This window comes from Lasiodiplodia theobromae, assembly GCF_012971845.1.
Source record: "Lasiodiplodia theobromae strain AM2As chromosome Unknown scaffold_4, whole genome shotgun sequence".
Taxonomy (NCBI): Eukaryota; Fungi; Ascomycota; class Dothideomycetes; order Botryosphaeriales; family Botryosphaeriaceae; genus Lasiodiplodia; species Lasiodiplodia theobromae.
In genome coordinates, this window is record NW_023336530.1 from 1,255,092 (window position 1) to 1,273,904 (window position 18,813).

The window sequence follows — 18,813 nt, forward strand, 5'->3', positions numbered from 1 at the left end:
GGAAGAGCAACACCAAAAAAGAAACAAAAATGCCCGCAATGATAGACGACCCGGCCTCACCGGCCATCTACCGGCGATCGGGTGCAGCGCCCTACCCGCAGCCCGGCGACCCGCTGCCCTCGTCCATCCAGCCGCGCAGCCTCGTCCTGCGCGACCGCACCACCAAAGCGACGCTGATCCCCTTCTCGGCGCCGTCGCAGGTCCCGCTCTCGCTGCTCGACTACCTGCGGCAGCAGCTGAACCGCGAAATCGAAAAGGGTGACACCTATCCCATGATCGACAACTTCACCTTTGAGACCTTCGGCCCGTACTGGTTCCAGAACTTCGGTGCCGTCATGCTCTTGGGCGACATCGCCGGCGGCGCCGACGAGGTGCGCCGCATGGAGGAGCAGGAGGGCGGCGTCAATTGGGAGAAGCAGTGCCTGGGCAGCTTCTACATCAAGCCCAACTACCCCGGCCGCTCCAGTCACGTGTGCAATGGCGGCTTCCTCGTCACCGACGGCGCCAGGAATCGTGGTGTGGGAAGGCTCATGGGTGAGTGCTACTTGGAATGGGCGCCGCTGCTGGTAAGTTTTGTCTTTCCTTGGTTCTGTCGTACACACTGTCTCTCGGTCAGGGGTAAGGGAAAAGCAATAAAGTACTCCTGGAAGCAGAAATGATTCCTTTCCCCCAACATCCGTACTGTTCTTCTTTTCGCAGATAAGGGTCTGATCATCGCGCCCCTCCTCCCCCATTCCGTGGGGGCGCGCGGCGAAAACCAACAGGGCTACACCTACTCCGTTTTCAACCTCGTCTACGAGACCAACGTCGCCTCGTGCCGCATCTGGGACGCGCTGGGCTTCAAGCGCATCGGGCGGGTCCCCGGCTGCGGCAACCTCGCCACCCAGCCCGAGGGCCACTTCGTCGACGCCATCATCTACGGCCGCCACCTCGGCTACAAGAAGGAGGACGCCGACGACGAGCGGCGCTTCGAGAGGATCAAGTATTACCTCAAGACCGGCAAGTATCCAGGCGACGCTGATTCCGCGGAAAAGAACAGACTCCGCGCCGCAGTGAGGAACTACACTCTCGTCGAGAGTGGCGGCGGCAAGAATGGTGCTACCGGTGTTGATGGTGGTGATGGAAGTGGCGGTGGCGGCGGCCACGGCGGAGGAGATGGTATCTCTGGTGGTGGAGGGGACAAGCTGATGCTGGGAGACAAGGAGGTCATCTCCGAGCCGCGCATGCAGTACGAAATCGCGCGGCGGTACCACCGCCAGAATAAGGACACGCACGCGGGCATCAACAAGACCACCGCCACCGTGTCGGAGAAATACCATTGGAACCGGATCAAGACAACCGTCACCGAAGTGATTGAGAACTGCACCGAGTGCAATGAGAAGCTGAAGAAGAAGTCGCTGAAAGCCGCGGCCGCGGCCGCAGCCAGCAACAACAATAATCATGGCGGCGGCGGCGGCGGAAACGGAGGCGGCGCGCGCAAGATCAGCGGCGGTGAAATGTCCGCCGGCGCCGGCATCGCGAATGCGTCGCTGTCCCAGTCGTCGTCTTCAGAGAATCTGCTGGCTTCCGCTTCAAGTGCACCAACGCCTGCGCCGCCACTGGAGTTCGTATTCCAACATGAATTTGCTGTAGTAGACGGGTCCTCGGCCGCCGGGAGCGCCGCAGCCACTCCGCGCGCTTCTCCGTCCGTATCTGAAATGCACTACGGTGACGACGACATGGCGCTTGATCCACACAACATCGCCATGCTAAGCTCTGCCGTGCAAAATCTGGGGAGTTCCGTAGACGGTGTCGTCGGCGGCAGCGGCGGCGGCGGCGACCCTTCTTCATCCGGCCCCCATCAGCCATTCCAGTCTCCTCCTCCGTTGCATCAATCGTCTTTCGGTGAAAGTTTCAGTGACCCGTACCACCACCATCACCACCACGACCCGGACGGCCTGGCCACGTCGATAGACCCCGCAAGCCTGCAGCAATATCGTCATCATCATCACCATCATGATCAGCATCCTGTGACGCACCAGCAATACCTTTCGCCATACCAGCCGCTTGCGGATGGCGCGGGCCACTTTGGTTCCCCGTCGCGACACCATTTGGGCCAAGGATTCCTGGATCAAGATGGCGTAATAATAGATGGCGATTCTTCAGATACCCAACAACAGCCTTTCGGTGCTTCGTGAGCGTTGTGTGTTGTTCTTGAAGCTGATCGTGCTGCGCGAAAAGCGTCTAATCTTGCATTTCTGTGGCGTTCGGGAACGGTCTCTGCCCTGAAGACGTCGGAGCTTGTCCCCTTCACTGAGCGAAGATTTTAATAATAATTTCTTGTAGTTAGTACATTCTCTCGGATACGCCCTTCTAGACAGGGCTGAAACGGCTGAACCATTGGTACTCTCAGCTCGCTCCTTTGGAAAATAATCAATTTGATACCTGATTACTACTGCATTACCAATACCAAATGACTCCTTCCGGGAAGTGTGCAATTTGTGGGGAGCCGAAGAATATCAATGGGTGGGTGGATTAGAGGGGTTGAGAAGTTTGTCCTTCGAACCCAGCACTGGCTTTGCAGTCCCGATGTTGCTATTCGCCGATCAGCAAAAGGAGTCGAACAGTGACATGTACAGGGCGAAACTTACCCAGGGCCCCTCGGTGCCTAGTACTCTCCCATCTTAGATATGTCAAAGTACCGATCCAATCTGCTAATGAATGGGCCGCCTCTTCCGGTGTAACCGCTGCAGGAATCCATATCAGCACGACGACGCGTCAATGAGGACGAGAGAATGACTTACCAATACCAGAGTCCCAAAAATGGCCAAACTCCACGCTCTTCGTCATTTCGGTCCTCATTATGCTAGGATGCACGAGGCCGACGGCAACGCCCTTATCTTTCAGGTCAAAAAACGCAGAAGCTTGCCGACCATGTTCAGCGCGGTTGTGCTGGCACGGTGGCCATATTTGCCACCACCCTCAATTTTGTGCCGTACGGTGATGCTGCTGCTCTCACTAGAGACAAGTATCACCTTGCTGCCGGTGCGGAGGAGGATGGCTGCGGTGAGAGCGGAGACAATGAGCGTAGGCGCTATGGCGGACGTTTTGTACAAGGTAACCTGCGCATCGTAGGAGGGGGAATCTGTGGGAGATTGTCAATATCCTACATACAAAGAGGCGTATGTGGTGGGGAATGTACCGGTACCGGTACCTGAGACGGCGATGCTTGGTAGCCAAGTGACATCTTCTGGGCTAGAAGCCGGCGCTGTTTCTGCCCTTGCGGTGTCGAAGACGACGCGGGTTGGGGACCTTTGAGTGTACTGTCGGAGCAGGGCGGGGCCAAGGCCACCAAGTACGAAGACTCTTTAGGGTTCTGGGGGTCCCTGGTGTTCTTGGGGTCTCTGGTGTTTTTGGGGTCCTGGGCGTTTTTGGGGTCTTTGGCGTTCTTGGTGTTCTGGGGGTTCTGGGGGTCTTTGGCGTTCTCGAAGTTTTTGGTGACTTGGGCTCCTTTGGGCATTCCTGGCGGAATTCTGCCCATTCCTGGCGGAGTTTTTCCCTTTCCTGGCGGCGTTGTTCTGCGCGGCGGCAGGCGCAGAGGGTTTTATGGCGCTCAGGGTGATAATGCCGATCCATCTCGCGCATCATGTAGATCTCTACTCCTCCGGTAGCCAGTACAGACATTTCGGTACAATTTGGTTCGAAAAAAAGAGGCTTTAATGTATATATATGAAGGGTTAAGAGATGGGTGATGCGGTCCTGGCGGGTGATGTGCTTGTGATATCAAGAGCGATGACGCAACATGTCGCTTGAATATGGCAAGCACGACTGGTGCAGCTGCAGCCGGCCATCAATTAACTTTCATAAGGCTTCAAGTAATGGGCAATTGAAGCTATCATCCGAGTGTAAATTGGGATTAACAATGAAACATTCACGCGATAGGCTCTTCTACCCACGAATGCTGTTCTTTTTTAAAATAAAATAAAATAAAATAAAACGGAGGCCAGGCATAGAGTGTTGCTATTTTTCGCTAGCCTTTGGCTGCAATACCCCTCTGTGCTTCGAGTCTCGTTCTTTATCTCCTGGGCCCTATCAAATCAGAGGGCCCTAGAATCTTCCTACTTTAGCTTTATGAGGAGCAACATGTGCAAGTAGTAAAAGATATTGTCCGGGCGAGAATATGTACCTGTTAACCCCACACTCACATCCACCCATGAGATGAGCGGAAAACAAATCCACACCAGGTATGTAGCTTTGGCTAAGATCGGGTCCTATCAGTATCACGTGCGGTGCCTGAAGAGCTGGGGCGCTTAGGTCGGTTTCGGAGAGGGCGAAGAGCCGTGCTTGGCCCCCGCGCAGCGCGCGTGAGCGTGGGGCGTCCCACCGTCATCGTCGGCGGCCATCGCTCCCCAGCAATCCAAACAACGCCCGCAGCCCGCCTGAGCGCCTGGCTCTGCCCTGCCTGCTGTCGCTCTTGCTTTGCCGCCTCCTGCGCACGCCTCAGCCACTCTTTGCTCCACCTGCCCCCAAGCGTGCCAGCGAAGCTTGAGCAGCCGACATCGACACATCGGGCTAGAGTGCCAGAAGCTGGGTGGCCTGCCGGGCATCATTAATCATCGACCTCGTCTGCTCCTACTAAGCTCACTCCAACTCTTCGCTTCCCTCTCCTCCCGCCTGCTGATTTCTGCTCGCCGTGTCGCCCTTACATTTCCCATTGTTGCATCATGGCTACTGCCGCCCATTGCGCCTATTGCTTCGAGAGCCTGAGCGCCAGCTTGGAAAAGCGCCATCCGCTGAGCTTGGAAGAGGTCGAAGAGCTGTGGAACAAGTACAACGCCGATGACGTGGACGAGGTGGACGACGATGATGAGAGCGCCGACGAGGAAGAGGACGAAGAGATGACGGACGCCGAGGATATGCAGGCTACCACGACCGCCCTAAAGCCGTCCCCCGCCATCAGCCGCCTGGCTGCTGACAGTCCCTCCACCAACGCGAGTACCTCCTCGGTGCAGTCGGCCGCATCGTCGCGCAGCTCTGCCCCCACCACTGCCTCGTCTGCCACCTCCAAGTCGTCGTCGCGTACGTCATTCTTCTCCAGTCTCGGCCGCCGTGTGCGTGGTGCCCAGTCCTCGAGCTCTGCTCCCGCCGCCGCCTCAGACGACGCTTATCCGCTATTCGTGACATGGAACACACTGAGCAGGAGTGGGAGCAAGAATCTGCGCGGCTGCATCGGCACCTTTGAAGACCAAGAGCTGTCGGACGGACTGCGAAGCTACGCGCTTACCTCGTGAGTGTCACCCATTTCCTAATATCCTCTCCCATCAGTGATCAAGTGCGGCTTTTCCAAGTCTGTTCCCCCACGCGCTAAATGTAAGTCTCCACGCAAACCCCGCAGAGCCTTCGACGACACGCGCTTCAACCCGATCGCCACGCGCGAGCTTCCGAGTCTCGAGTGCGGCGTGACGCTCCTCACCAACTTCCAGCCAGCTGCCGACGCCATGGCGTGGGAGCTGGGCAAGCATGGCCTGCGCATCTCCTTCACCTATCACGGCCGCCGCTACGGCGCCACGTACCTGCCGGACGTGGCCAAGGAGCAGGGCTGGACCAAGGAAGAGACGATTGTCAGCTTGATGCGCAAGGCCGGCTGGAGCGGCCGCAGGGACGACTGGCGCAAGGTTGACCTCAACGTCATCACCTATGAGGGCAGCAAGGCGACCCTGGCCTACGCCGAGTGGAAGGAGTGGCGCGACTGGGTCGAAGAGCGTGCCGGAGTGGCCGCGAAGGCTTTGAATTGACGGCCAATGCTGGTTGTGCTGGGGTTCTCGACTCTGGCTCTCTGCTTGACGCATTTTGTTTTCTAGCACATGAACTTGGTGCTTCGTCACGTTATAGACGGGTTTGATTTGTTTTTGTTGCAGGCAAAGGTAATGCGGGGGTAAGCATGGCGTTGGAATAATTTGCTGCTTTCTTCACGGAAGATGGGGTTGAATCTTTGGCATTAGATGGTCTCATGCGGGGTGGAAGTTGGTGGATTGCTGGCTCTGGATGCCCTAATGGTGAGTGCGCGTGAGAAGTACAAAGGCAATAGGCAGACACCGTCCATCAATTATTTAAGAAAGTCCTGTTCATAAAAAGAAGAGTGTGACCCAAGCCACCCTTCCATCCTGCCTACAAGCTTCATCTTACCCGTGTCATGATTGATCCCAACCATTCAAGCCTTCTTGAACTCGACATGGTGCATCTCGATCCCGCTCACCAGCGCCCGCAGCTTCACGATGCTGTCCTTGAACGCCTGCGTCTCGCGGTACGCCATGTGCGCGTCGACGCTCTCCCACCCGATCAGCGCGAGGAACACCCTCCCCTTTCCCCCCGGCGACACGTCCTTCAAGCTCGCATGCTCGACGTCGTCCTCCTCCGCCCACGCTCCGGCGCTGCCGACTATGCCCTGCGCGTTTTCCGCCGCTACCCGCGCGAACTCGTCCCACGGCCCGACGAAGTTGGCTGTGTTGTAGGTCGCCGGCACGTAGAACGAGACCAGCTCCGTCACGGGGGCGGCGGTCGTGACGGCTTCGAGGGTGGATGACGTCGTCGTTGTTGGGAAGGATTGGTGCGTGAGCTGCGGGGGCGAGGCGAGGAGGGTGCTGATGTTGGTGAGGAAGGGTTCGTAGGAAGGGCTCTGTATGAAGGCTTGGTGCGAGGAGACGGCATCCCAGTCTACGGGGAGGAGGGTGCGTTAGTAGTGGGAAAGGTCAGGTTAGGTATAGCCTTGGGTTGGGGATGGGGAGACCTACCGATCAGCATTTGCAGGTTGTGCGGATTCTCGCGCCACTGGCCCCAGGCTATGCGCTGCAGGCCGGGCTGCGCGAGGATCGTGTCGAGGGTGCTGCGCCAGGTTTTGGCGGCATCGCCGGTGTTGATGTCGATGTCGGGTTTGAGTGGGAGGATGGCGTTTTCGGTCGCAGGAGCCATGGTTGCAAGAGATAGGGCGGTGCTGTGGATCGTGGGAAAGCACTTTGGTTGCGGGAGGTGGGGTTGCTTATGGGCAAGGGTTCTGGGGAGCTCTCTCATGAGCGGATGGTGGAGCTCTAAGAAGCAAGCTGCTCCGCAAAGAACGTCATCGTCGCTGGTCCCATGTTGATTTGAGACTGGCCCGGACAACAATGATATTGGCGCTGCATTTCCTCCTTTGATTCGGAAAGGACATTGAACAGCCGCAGGCAATTGAGGTTTGATGATGCGACGATGGCTTGAGAAGTGGCTCGAGCTAAGTTGGTCTGCCCCGCGTTGCCGCAACGGCGCCGGGCACTATAGGCACACACTTATTACCCGACGACACACACCTTCTCATCGTCACTCTCGAAAATCATCTATGGTCACGCTGCCTCTCCCCATAGCTACATTCAAGCGCGTATCCAGTTAGCCCTGACCTGTGGTCCAGCGATTCTTGGTCACATGATGACTGCCCTCGCCTACCACACTTCTCAACAACCGTTATGCATCTTTGGTACCCTTGCGTATATTTGGGGCAATCGTGCCATTTGACCAGCTATTTCTTCTAGCGCATATAAAGGGCTTATGTTGGTGTGATAGAGCCTTCTCCTTCCAAGCACAGAAAAACCACATAGCAATCCCAAACACAAGCTCAACACACGATCACAAACATGAAGCCCGCCACCACGCTCATCATCGGCGCCAGCATCCTGGCCACCACTGCTGTCGCTCGTCCCACGGGTTGGAAACATCCTAATACTGGGATCTCCGAATACGAGTCCAATCACGATATGATGCGGGACATGGCGATGAAAGATCCGCTCGTGTGGCCGAAGCCGTACAACTACCCGTCCGAGCAGGACAACCCGCGCAAACAAGACATAAACCGCACCTCTGCTTCCGACAAGAAAAATGAGGACGCCGGCAAGAAGGTGGACGATAGCAAGAAGAGTGCGGACGCCAGCAAGAGTGCAGACGCCGGCAAGAGTGCGGACGCCGGCAAGGACAAGGCCGACACTGGAAAGCGCGGTATCAACGCCGTGCGGGCCGACGAATTTGCGGTTAATCAGCGAATGGAGGAAACGGCGAAGAACAGGGTCGATACCGGAAAGCGCGATATCAACACCGTTCAGGCTGACGAATTTGGGGTTAACCAGCGCATGGAGGAATCGGCGAAGGACAGGATTATTGATTGGGCACATGTGGAATAAGTTGTGGATTTCTTGATTGAGCACCTCGAGAATACAAGTTATTTCGTGCTGTTCTTAGTGACCGTGTTACGCGCCGCCCTCCCGCTTAGCGTACTCTTCTTCCATGCGCTCCTCGTAGAGCTTTTCCGCCGCCAACTCTGCCTCAGACTTGGGCTGTTGCTGCGGCTGTGCCGGGGCAGACGAGGATGTGGAAGTCGCGGTCTGGGTGGTGCTCCCGGCTGCGTTCGCGTCGGGCTTCTCGGTGGAAGGGATAGGAATAGGCATGATGACTAAACGCGAAACGTTGGCAAGTTGAAGGGTTGTTTGTGTGTGAGTGTGAGCGGACCTGATGTTTTGGTGTGATAAACTGGTGTTGGGCTGTGGATGGTGATGAAAGGTGAGCTTTTATGCAAGAAGGCGACGTCATGCAGGCAACGATGTGGCGGTGGCGGTGGCGGTGCGCAGGCTACTGCGCCACAACTGGTTCTCCTGCAACAACCCGCTATACGCTATCTTGTTCGAGTCTTGGTGAATGGAGTGTAGTTTCCCGAGTAGCTTCCGTGGCATTGCGGCGTTCTATCCGCACTTGGAGATGTTTCATTTGTGCGCGCAAGCCACAATACCTACGTTGCAAACGGCCACGGCTCGGGATTACTGCAAGATAAGGCGGTGAGCCGCTCCACTACCATCCTACGCGGAGAGGATATCTGTCCACTGGGTATTTTGCCACCAAACGATGGTCATGTGAAGCTAAAGATGCAACGCAAGTTTTCTTTTGAGAACTGCACCCGATAATAAACCACCATGGCACACAGCGCACGCAGCCATGCGTTCTGCCGAGAGCCGAAGCAAAAACCAACGCCAGGGTCCAAGGCCTAGGCCTGCCAAGGCGTAGATCTGCGGGCGCTAGCTGCATGGGGACATTAGCCCACGCAGAATCAGAAGAGAGCTGGCTGGCGGCTCAACTACTCCTTGCTACTTCATCCCCTTCGTCCTGGTGACATCTGGAAGCCTGTGCCCGATTCCCGCGCGGCAACCCCCAGGCCTTTGTGCAGTGCTTGTATATACTTGTATTATACTCCTGTCCGCGTCTGTTGTCCCAGTCACAGTTTCTTCCAGCGTCGTACGACCACAGTAGCTCCTGTTCCTAGTTATCGTGGCTTCCTGGCCTTAAGACACACTGGAACGACCTTCTCCACATTGGCCCGTTCAAGCTCGGCCAGCTCTCGAAGCTTGTTTCTGACGTCACTGCGCCATCTCTGCTCGACCTATCCGCTTCTGCAGTAGCCAAAATGGACCCTGAAACCTTTGTCGACCCGTATTTGACGCGCGCCGACCACTTGGTTCTGGAATGCTTGGAGCGCGAGGCTCAAGCGAAAAAGTCGTCATCCGACGCCAAGGAGGCTACTACTGATCTTCCTCCACAAAACGGCGATCTGCACCGGAGAAAGGACTCAGCCAATGAGGGCGATCACGAGAACCAGTCCACTATTGACGCCCTCGAGGCCTTGAACAACCCCAAGCACGCCGACTTTGACCCTACTGTATTCATCTTCTGGGACAATGCCAACATCAAGCTGCCCCGCTTCTTGGACCAACATGTCTTCCAACCCTACGTCCGCTGGGCTCGCACTGTTGTACGCGTCGAGACTGATGTCGTCATGTTCAACCACCTCATCCTCTATGCCACCACCTCTCTGCCCAGCGCACTGTACCTTTTCTACAACTTCTCCTGGATCCATGGAATCCTCCATTGGGTCATGCAGACTTACTTCGTTGGAACGTAAGCGTCCACACCACTCTCTCCGCGTGCCACCCATACTAAAGCCTGCCAGATACATGCTGATGATGCACCAACACATCCACATGCGCGGCGTACTCGCCAAGCGCAACCCCTGGCGCATCATCGACTCCGTCTTCCCCTTCATCACCGACCCGCTCTTCGGCCACACCTGGAACACCTACTTCTACCACCACGGTAAGGCCAGGAAAAGACCCTCTTCCCCGAGAACCCCTCCCCGCTAACCACCCTGGTTATCCAGTCCGCCACCACCACATCGAGGGCAACGGCCCGGACGACCTGTCCTCCACGATCCGCTACCAGCGCGACGACGTGCGCGACCTGCTGCGCTACATCGGCCGCTTCGTCTTCCTCATCTGGTTCGACCTGCCGCGCTACTTCATCCGCAAGGGCCACTACCGGACGGGCCTGCGCGCCGGCGCCTCCGAGTTCGCCACCTTCGGCATGTGGTACCTGTCGTCCCTGATCGACGGCCGCGCCACCTTCTGCGTGTTCCTGCTGCCCTTCATGGTGCTGCGATTCGGCCTGATGGTCGGCAACTGGGGCCAGCACGCGTTCGTCGACGACGAGGATCCGAATTCTGACTTTAGGTCCAGCATCACGCTGATCGATGTCGCTGTGAGTTTTTCTTTCTTTTTCCTTTCCCCACGCGCCTCTCTCTCCTTGTGGTGATGGATGTGTGTGACTGATGCGAGAGAACGACGACAACAGAGCAACCGCTTCTGCTTCAACGACGGCTACCACACCTCGCACCACCTCAACCCCATGCGCCACTGGCGCCAGCACCCCGTCGCCTTCCTGAAGCAGAAGGACCAGTACGCCCGCGAGCACGCCCTCACCTTCAAGAACATCGACTACATCATGATCACCATCCGCCTGGCCATGAAGGACTACGACCACCTCGCCAAGTGTCTGGTCCCCATGGGCGATCAGATCAACATGACGCTCGAGGAGAAGGCGCGGATGCTGAGGAGCAAGACGAGGGCGTTTACCGAAGAGGAGATCAAGGTCAAGTTCGCGAAGTCTTGAGAGAGAGAGAGAAATGACGAGAGGGGGGAGAGATGGAAACGGTGCGTGGGGGGAGGAGGGGGAGGAGGGAAGAAGAGCAAGGGGGCGGCGATTATGTGGGATCTGCCCGATCTTGCTGCTAGACGTTTGAAGTTGGTTTTGTGAAAAAGTTAAAAAGATGTCCATAGAGTATAGAGTGTACATGAAAATGGTGATAGGTTGGAAAGAGCTATTATTAGCTATACCATCTTGACTTTTCGATACTGATAAGATATGGTAGTGAATCTTCGCGGAATCCCACTGCGTCCACATGTGACAGCCACGGCCATTCAACTTCATGTGCCCAAGACCAAGATGGAGCCCGGCATTGGCTACGAGGCATCCCGCTTTTTTGCTTTGAGTAAGTTAGCTACGGCAGATTTAGTAGCAAGGATGTGCCCCGCAGAGACCAGCAAAATACTTTGGTTCATGTGACTGAGCCAGGGCGGTTAAGGTATAATTCTTTTGAATTTGCGGTTGGTGTCAGAGAAGGCTGACAATGTCTTCTTGCTTGGTTATGTCGAACATTGTGTCGACTTGCTAAACTATACTACTTCCCATATCCTTACCATGTAAAGTGCGCGAGAGATTGCCAACAGGATAGCCAGAATCTCCAGCGACTTCCATGTACAGTTAGTCCTTTCTTTCCAACGAAGCGAGGGCGGGTAGGTCTTCCCAACAAATTCCAGAGAGCATTCGCGCGCGTGCCTAGCCCTGTGGTGTCGAAGCCCTAGCACCGTCGCGGCAGCTGAAGGCGATCCGCGGCTTGACTAGTGACAAGTACAGCGCCACGGATCTTTTCGTTTGCCCAAAGAATCGTTCCGTCGCGGAACGAAATTCGGTTGCGCAAACCTTCGGCCGTCCGGAAGTGCCCAACTCTTGAGATTTATCCCAAAATTCCCCTCTTCCTCCTCAAGTCCTCATCACCCACTCCGGAACAACCCTCTTGGCGAACTTCATGAACTTGAAGAAGCCGACCGCGTACTCGACATTCCCATACGGATCCGTAACGCGCTCCGGGAAAGCGATGCCCGCGCCGAAGAGCCCAGGCACGTACTCCTTCTCATCGGCGTTTGCGGGATCCGACGAAGAAGCCGTGGAAGCCATGCTAGTCGCCGCGCTGCCGGCGGGGACGCTCCTGACGAAGCGGCCGGTCAGGTTGTCGTAGATGACGTCGAGCGGCTCGGCGGGGGCACCAGCGCCGTCGGTGATGGCGAGGCGCGGGAGCGGGTCGCGCTTGTAGCCGATGGCCTGGACGACGTGCGAGCAGGCGGGCAGCTCGCGCTTGTATATGTCATCCTCCTCGCCGCGGGCCGTCCACACCTTCTTGATGTACTGGCTGACCGGGCTGGCGGCGAACTTTTCCTCCTCCAGGTTCTCGCGCGCCCACTGCGCGGCCTCGCCCTTCAGGCCCGTGTTGTCGCGCAGGATCCAGCCGTCCATGTACTCGGCGTACCGCAGCGGGTTGCGGGTAAACCACTTGATGCGCAGGTTGGGGTGGGAGGTGCTGGCGAGGTTGTAGAGGTTGCGCAGCACCAGGATGGCCGAGTGCGAGGCGCCGATAACGGCGACGGTGGCGGGCTCCTCCGGGTCGAACGTCTTGGCGAGGATGGTCGGCGTCAGGGCCGTGTCGAGGTGCAGCGAGCGCAGGCTCAGGTCCGGCAGCTGGTCGAAGATGGGCAGCGGCTGCGTGATGGGGCTGGAGCCGGTGCAGAGCACCACGTTCGGGGTGACGACCGGGGCGCCATCGTCGAGGGACACGGTCCAGTGCTTCGTTTGCTGTTGTGGTTGCTGTCAGCCACCTTGGGTGCATGGTGGGAACTAATTGGGGGCGCGCACCTTGTTGAAGACGGCGGCTGTGACCTTGCCCATCTGCGGCTGCACTTGTTCATGGCGGGTCAAGCCGTCGGTGAGCATCAGGCACAGGTCGGCGGCCTTGCTGAGTTCACAGCCCGTGTCCTGGGGCAGCTCGCGGAGAGCAGAGGCGGCATTGGGCTGGGGGGTCTTCTCGACGATCTGGCGCAGCGGCGCGGTGGCTTCGGCCCATGACAGGAACAGCTTGACGGCGGTGTTGCTGGAGGTGTCAGCGAGTTGTGGTTGAGGACGGGAACGGAAACTGACCTAGGCACTTCTCTGTAGCGCGCATTCACGCGGCCGGCACGGAAGTGCGGATCGACCCAGAACAGGCGCTGGGCGGGAAGCTTGTCCTGCTGCTCCAACAGGTTGCCGAGCACCGTGATGCCTGCGGGCCCGCCGCCGACAACGACAGCGCCGCAATTTCTTTGGCTGGAAGAGGTTGAGTAATACATGATGCTATACCGGCGAGCGATGGCGAAATACGCTCTGCCGGGCGCGCGCCTCGGCGTCTTATGAAGGAGAAGGTCGGCGACGGCCATGGCTGCTTCTGTGCGCGTGCCAGGGGGTGTTATCTTGGGCGAGACAGTGCAGAGGAGCAGCTGCAGGCGCGACGCGCGTGAGGGATAAAGTTGTGATTCCCCCGAGTAGTTGCGTGCTGCACCAGAGCTAGCCTTGCTCGCACCGCAACATGGCCCCTGCGTCGACCATTCGCCGTCTCCTTCGTCGCCGACATGCACGATAAGAGCACCAACTGCACCTCAGGCTTCAGTCTGCCGACTTGGGCCCCATGCGGGACGCCCAGCTTGCCCATTCGAGAGTCACTTCGAAACACCAAGCCTACGTACTCCTCCCCGACCGGTCAATCGCATCATCGCCAGCAGGTCCCAGACGTAAAGCTCTCTCCACGAACGCCTCATTCTGATACTGGCGGCTCCAATTCCGAGTCGTCATCTCCACGCGTTGGCCCTCCATGTGATATCCTCAGCTATCTCCTAACATGTCTCAACTGGGCCCGCGCGCAGCCTTCCTTGCGTCACCTCTGACCACGCCAGCTCATTCTCCAACCTCCTACGGCGCGTCAGCTGGCCTGATATTCGCTCTTCTCTCCTTAGGTCTTCCAGTCCGGGATCGTTTATCCCTGCATGAGACGTCCACATTCCTCGAGCCCAGATCGCCGACCTGCCGGGGACCAGCGCCTTCGCTCGGCGACTGCTCTCACTGGCCAACCACCACCATTTTCATTACGATTATCGTCCCCGCCTCCCGCACATCCCCGCCTGGGTCTATGCGTCTCAGGAACGCTGCGCATCTCAGCTGACGTTGACTATCAGAGAGCTACTCCTGCGTTAGGCCGTCGATACCCGTCCCGCCCCTTCTCATGTGCCCTACCCCAAAAATCAGGGGAAACCTTCTAGCCCGGTGCCTGACTATCAATAGAGACACGTGGGCCTCTGCTGGCTACTAGTCGTTTTGCCTTTTGCGGGGTTCATGATGTAAGTGCACCTTAGTGTCTGGGGGAAACGCACTTTCACCGCCAGGATCCTCATTCCTCGGGATCTGCTCTGCACGCGCATTGAGGGGGCGGGAATTTATCTCGCTAGTCTCCGCTCCATTTGAACTTCGTCGGGGCTCTCCGATATCTCGTGCGGTCGAGATCCAGGGCCCGTTCAACTTCTCCCTTACAGCGCCTTCCGCTACTACTCGATTTCCTGGATACCCTCTCTCCTCTTTGGGCACACCGCTTCTTCTTGTGGTCTTCTGCTCATCCTGTGCTTTGGTATTCCTTCCTCCTTGGCGAATATCGAAACGGAACGTCTTCTTCCCCGCTCCTTCCTCCGGCCTGGACGTAACTTCATGGGACTAAATACTTGTACCTTTTCCGCCAACTTTTTTTTCACGCAATCACTTCAATCTCCGGAACTAGGCCCAGAAATGCTCAGTCCATAAGCAAGATTGCACCCGCTGCGTTGCTTTGTAACGGACGATTAAGATCTGCTGAGGACATCCGCCAAGGTTCCATTCCCCACGGTCCATTACAACTAGACGAACTCGTTCTGCGGGCACTTGAAGCCAGACTTCTTACCGCAAATATATTTCAATGTCATCCAAGAAGTTTCGGACGCTGGCTTTCACTACCCGCACAAGTCGAGCGCGAAATGGAACCCTTGATGTTGTAACCCACTACGGCGTCTTTCGGCTTCGTCAATAGGAAAACGCCGACCATGACTTCACCAAGGCCCTTGAAGTCTCAAATCAGATATTTAGGGTCAGGATGTGCTCGAAGTCGGCTTTGATCGTTTGCTGGAACCAATCACTCCTACGGACGACACTGCCGCTCCGGCTTTGTGACTTAGTTGCGCACTGACGTGTTCTCAAAAGGTCTCTTAATATGCTGACAAAGCTTAGATCAAAATCGTGGTATGCTTCAAATAAACTCGGCATATCAAAGGATTATCCGCGTCTTATTCCAGGTCAACGTAGCACAGTGCGAACCTTTTCCATTTCTCCAAAATGTACCACGCTTTCACTACATGAACAGATGAAGCAGGCATGCCAATACGGAACTGCCCGGTCCAATAGTAGCATTTAGCCCTTGGATATGCTCTCTATTTTCTTATTACAAATTCTATCTTACAGAGACACACAAACCCCCCAAGGAAACTAGGCCTTCAAACCCGATCACAACCGGCGGCCAAAAAGAAGAAGAGAAAAAAATCTACGAAAGATAATTCAAGCTCCACCACTTACACCTCTCATTCGCCGTCTCATCCCTTTGCACGCCAATCCCGGTGCCCGACCCCAACCTCACCAAGCTCGCATCCGCGCCATACTCGGGCACTCCCTCGGCCAAACCATCCAGCGCGCTCGCGGGCACGCCGTTCATGGCGAACCCGGTGATGTAATCCTGCAGCACCGTCGCGACAGTCGTGTTGAACGGATAGCTCGCCGCGACGCCACCATCGCCACTGCTTGGCGCCGAGCCGGGGTCGTAGAAGGTGTGCGGCACGTCCTGGCCGTGGTAGGCCGGGCTAACAGCAAAGAGGTACGCATACGACGCGTTGTCGGAGCCGCGCGCGGTGTTGAGCGCGAAGGCGTTGCACACGATGCTAGCCTCGGCGAGGATCAGGGCGAGGCGCTCGAAGGGCGTGCTGTACAGGTCGCTCGCGTTGGACGCCGGGTACAGCGTCGTCGTGATGTACGACTGCACGGCGGCGGGCGCGTACGGCAGCGCGGCCGCGACGAAGGCGTCGACGATGGCGTCGGAGGCCACGGCCGCCGGCACCATGGCCAGCGTCTCGTTGGCGTTGTGGCCGACCATGATCTTGACCGAGCTGTCGTACTGCCCGTGGTTCAGCAGCGCCTTCGGGTCCTGCGTCACGAAGTCGCCGTCGATGGCCGGGCCGAAGGGAGAGGTCCCGGAGGTAGAGCCGGCGGCGTAGACGAAGGCCTTGTTGACGGCGACGAGGGCGGCGGAGGGCAGCTGTCGCAGCGCTGCGAGACTACCAGCCGTAGCGGCCGACGCGAAGGCCGTGAAGATCTGGTCCTGGCCGTACAGCGAAGGGAAGGGGAGCCAGGCCGGCGACTGCGGGACGGCCTGCGCGAAGGGGGCTTTGGCGCGGCCGCCGTACGCCGTCAGCTGGTGCATGATGGAGCCGCCGCCGGCGGACTCGCCGACGACGGTGACGCGCGACTTGTCGCCGCCGAAGAGGTGGATGTTGTCTTGCACCCACTGCAGGGCGAGGCGCTGGTCGTGCAGGCCGGCGTTGGCGGTGCCGTTTTCTTGCAGCGTCGGGCCTGCCAGCCAGCCGAAGGCGCCCAGGCGGTAGTTCAGGCCGACGAAGATGACGTTGGCGTCGGTCGAGTTATCAGTGGCGCTGCGGAGCATAAGCCCGGCTGGAGTGCGCTCGCCGGCTTTGGAGCCGCCAATGTAGCCGCCGCCTGGTGGATGTTTTTGTTAGCAAAAAAAAGAATTCGGTCGATCAAAGAGCGGATTGGGAGAGTTGTTGTCGTTCTCGTACCGTGGATCCAGACGATGACGGGTGCTCCGGCAGTGTCGTTTCCTGCGTTCTCAAAGATCTTCTGCGGGACCATCACGTCCAGGAAGAGGCAGTCCTCGGTCTCGCGGGGGTCGCTGACGTTCGCGTTGCTGGTCGACGCCTGAGGGCAGATGCGGTCGATGCTGCCATCGTCGACTACGGAGCGGTCGGTTTCCGGGGCCTGGGGCGCCTTGAAGCGCAGGTCGCCGACGGGCGGGGCGGCATATCGGATGTTGGAGAAGTTGTAGTAGCCGCGGGTCTCCTGGAGAAAAGAAGAAAAAAAAAAAAGGTGAGCAAAGTGAGCGCTTTGGGGATACTGTTACGGCGCTCTTACGTTGAATGAGATGGCGCGGTGGAGCTGGTAGCCCAAGTCCACAACAGGTAGCGAGCTCGAGGAGTTTTGAGCCGACGCGAGGATGGGCGAAAGCAACGCGGTCGCTGCTGCGACGGACCGGAGAAGCTGCATCTTCGGCGTCGTCAAAAGGTCACTCAGGAACAGGAAGGTAAGCGAGCCTGGATCTCCAAGCAACACGGCGGCGATCAGGTTTACATTTTATCGAAGAGATTCAGGGGATACGACACCGCATCCAGGTTCAGAATCCTACGGAAGGGTGGTCCTATCCGGATCCACCCCTGCACGGTGTTGTTGTCCTGCCCAAAACAGGGGGCTAAAAAAAGATAGACTGTAGCTTCAGTAGGCTAGATCGCCGGACCGGAGATAGCCGATCTGGGCGGACTTGCGAATGCCATCCCGCAGGCCAATTGGAGATTTGGAAAGCTGTAAAACATGGCGTGACGTCAAGTGGGAACAAAACGCCTCGTAGCGCAGCCCCGGCATCGTGGCATACCCGATGAGGCAACTTGTGCAACAGACGCGTAAGCGGAATCCTACGCTAGGAAGTAGATTAAGGAGACTTGCTTGAGAGAAGCGAAACAGGAACGGCGGTGGTGGCTGAGGCGGGGCGGGATTGGGGGCGGAAAGGCTTAGGCGAGCCTGCTCCTCGAACATCAAAATGGCCTGGGATTGGCATGTGTATAAGCTTGGACGATAGGAATTAATGGTTTAGGTATGCTGAAGAACTCCCGGTGCACCTGTTTAATAGGCTGGTGCGATCTCCTCATTTTTCTTCTTAAATGGTCTATCCTGTACTGCTACCGCATTTCTTGAAACACGAAACAACACACCAGAAATAGAGTCCTTGGCGAGTGAACGCGAGATGAAATTGCGAGAAAATGGAAGGCAGTGATGAATGAAGCTGAACGGCCGCGCGTCACGGAGGAAAAATAGTCATTGTCGTATGATACGACACCAACTCCCATAGGGGAACCGTCAAGGACTAAATGGTAGAAGTAATGCACTTGCACAATTCGTCAATAGCTAGTTACTATTCTGAAGGGTTGAGAATGACCGCTCATTTGCACCCATCTAGAGAACATACAAGTTAACTTCTCACATATTCACTGTATGCATTGTCTCCGATCCACAAATGTGTTCAACCAATAAGCAGATATTATACCGATGCCTTCGCAACCCATTTGCTGGCGAGCATTCTGAGACCCTCGAAGAGCTGAGACGTGATCAAGAACTCAGATGTCACTAACTTCTGATATGCATCTTTCACGAATAGGCCAGTATATCTGCTAAAGCTCTTCGAAGTGTTGGCTTCGTCAGTTGTTCAAACACCTGATACTAGATGTCAGAATTCCGGTTGGGTGATGAATCAAACTGTCCCAAACTTTTCCCGACACATCATTTCAATTTTCAATGAGGAAACCACAAGCCAGCTAACTCGATCGTCTCTTCACATCAACAGTAGGACAAATTTGGTGGTCGAAAACCCATAAAAGAATATTTTGCCCTGCTTATTTTGAGATCTCCAAGGCACAGGTGCCCTTATTCCCCCGTTTCTTC

At 56.9% G+C, this 18,813-nt stretch overlaps 8 protein-coding genes across 8 annotated transcripts; 4 read left to right on the forward strand and 4 right to left on the reverse strand.

Annotated features, from left to right (window-relative positions):
* Positions 1-29: 29 nt before the first annotated feature.
* On the forward strand, positions 30-2,177 carry LTHEOB_1807 (Histone acetyltransferase spt10 protein; the record flags this gene model as incomplete). Its single annotated transcript, XM_035510549.1, has 2 exons — positions 30-534; positions 700-2,177. 2 exons carry the CDS (start codon positions 30-32, stop codon positions 2,175-2,177), a joined length of 1,983 nt encoding a protein of 660 aa, XP_035366317.1.
* A 705-nt stretch (positions 2,178-2,882) lies between these two features.
* On the reverse strand, positions 2,883-3,520 carry LTHEOB_1808 (Short chain dehydrogenase reductase; the record flags this gene model as incomplete). The annotated part of the gene is made up of 3 exons (XM_035510550.1): positions 2,883-3,124; positions 3,194-3,229; positions 3,292-3,520. 3 exons carry the CDS (start codon positions 3,518-3,520, stop codon positions 2,883-2,885), a joined length of 507 nt encoding a protein of 168 aa, XP_035366318.1.
* Positions 3,521-4,703: 1,183 nt separating this feature from the next.
* On the forward strand, positions 4,704-5,774 carry LTHEOB_1809 (AMMECR1 family protein; the record flags this gene model as incomplete). Its single annotated transcript, XM_035510551.1, has 2 exons — positions 4,704-5,266; positions 5,375-5,774. 2 exons carry the CDS (start codon positions 4,704-4,706, stop codon positions 5,772-5,774), a joined length of 963 nt encoding a protein of 320 aa, XP_035366319.1.
* A 416-nt stretch (positions 5,775-6,190) lies between these two features.
* LTHEOB_1810 (uncharacterized protein) lies at positions 6,191-6,948 on the reverse strand (the record flags this gene model as incomplete). The annotated part of the gene is made up of 2 exons (XM_035510553.1): positions 6,191-6,693; positions 6,771-6,948. 2 exons carry the CDS (start codon positions 6,946-6,948, stop codon positions 6,191-6,193), a joined length of 681 nt encoding a protein of 226 aa, XP_035366320.1.
* A 692-nt stretch (positions 6,949-7,640) lies between these two features.
* Positions 7,641-8,180, forward strand: LTHEOB_1811 (uncharacterized protein; the record flags this gene model as incomplete). The annotated part of the gene is made up of 1 exon (XM_035510554.1): positions 7,641-8,180. The coding sequence occupies one exon, from the start codon at positions 7,641-7,643 to the stop codon at positions 8,178-8,180; it is 540 nt and encodes a 179-aa protein (XP_035366321.1).
* Positions 8,181-9,451: 1,271 nt separating this feature from the next.
* Positions 9,452-10,989, forward strand: LTHEOB_1812 (Acylamide-delta 3-desaturase; the record flags this gene model as incomplete). The annotated part of the gene is made up of 4 exons (XM_035510555.1): positions 9,452-9,942; positions 9,995-10,137; positions 10,202-10,578; positions 10,672-10,989. The coding sequence occupies 4 exons, from the start codon at positions 9,452-9,454 to the stop codon at positions 10,987-10,989; spliced, it is 1,329 nt and encodes a 442-aa protein (XP_035366322.1).
* Positions 10,990-11,919: 930 nt separating this feature from the next.
* Positions 11,920-13,403, reverse strand: LTHEOB_1813 (Nad-binding domain; the record flags this gene model as incomplete). Its single annotated transcript, XM_035510556.1, has 3 exons — positions 11,920-12,786; positions 12,847-13,081; positions 13,129-13,403. The coding sequence occupies 3 exons, from the start codon at positions 13,401-13,403 to the stop codon at positions 11,920-11,922; spliced, it is 1,377 nt and encodes a 458-aa protein (XP_035366323.1).
* A 2,177-nt stretch (positions 13,404-15,580) lies between these two features.
* LTHEOB_1814 (Acetylcholinesterase precursor) lies at positions 15,581-17,367 on the reverse strand (the record flags this gene model as incomplete). The annotated part of the gene is made up of 3 exons (XM_035510557.1): positions 15,581-16,803; positions 16,884-17,163; positions 17,236-17,367. 3 exons carry the CDS (start codon positions 17,365-17,367, stop codon positions 15,581-15,583), a joined length of 1,635 nt encoding a protein of 544 aa, XP_035366324.1.
* Between the last annotated feature and the right edge of the window lie 1,446 nt (positions 17,368-18,813).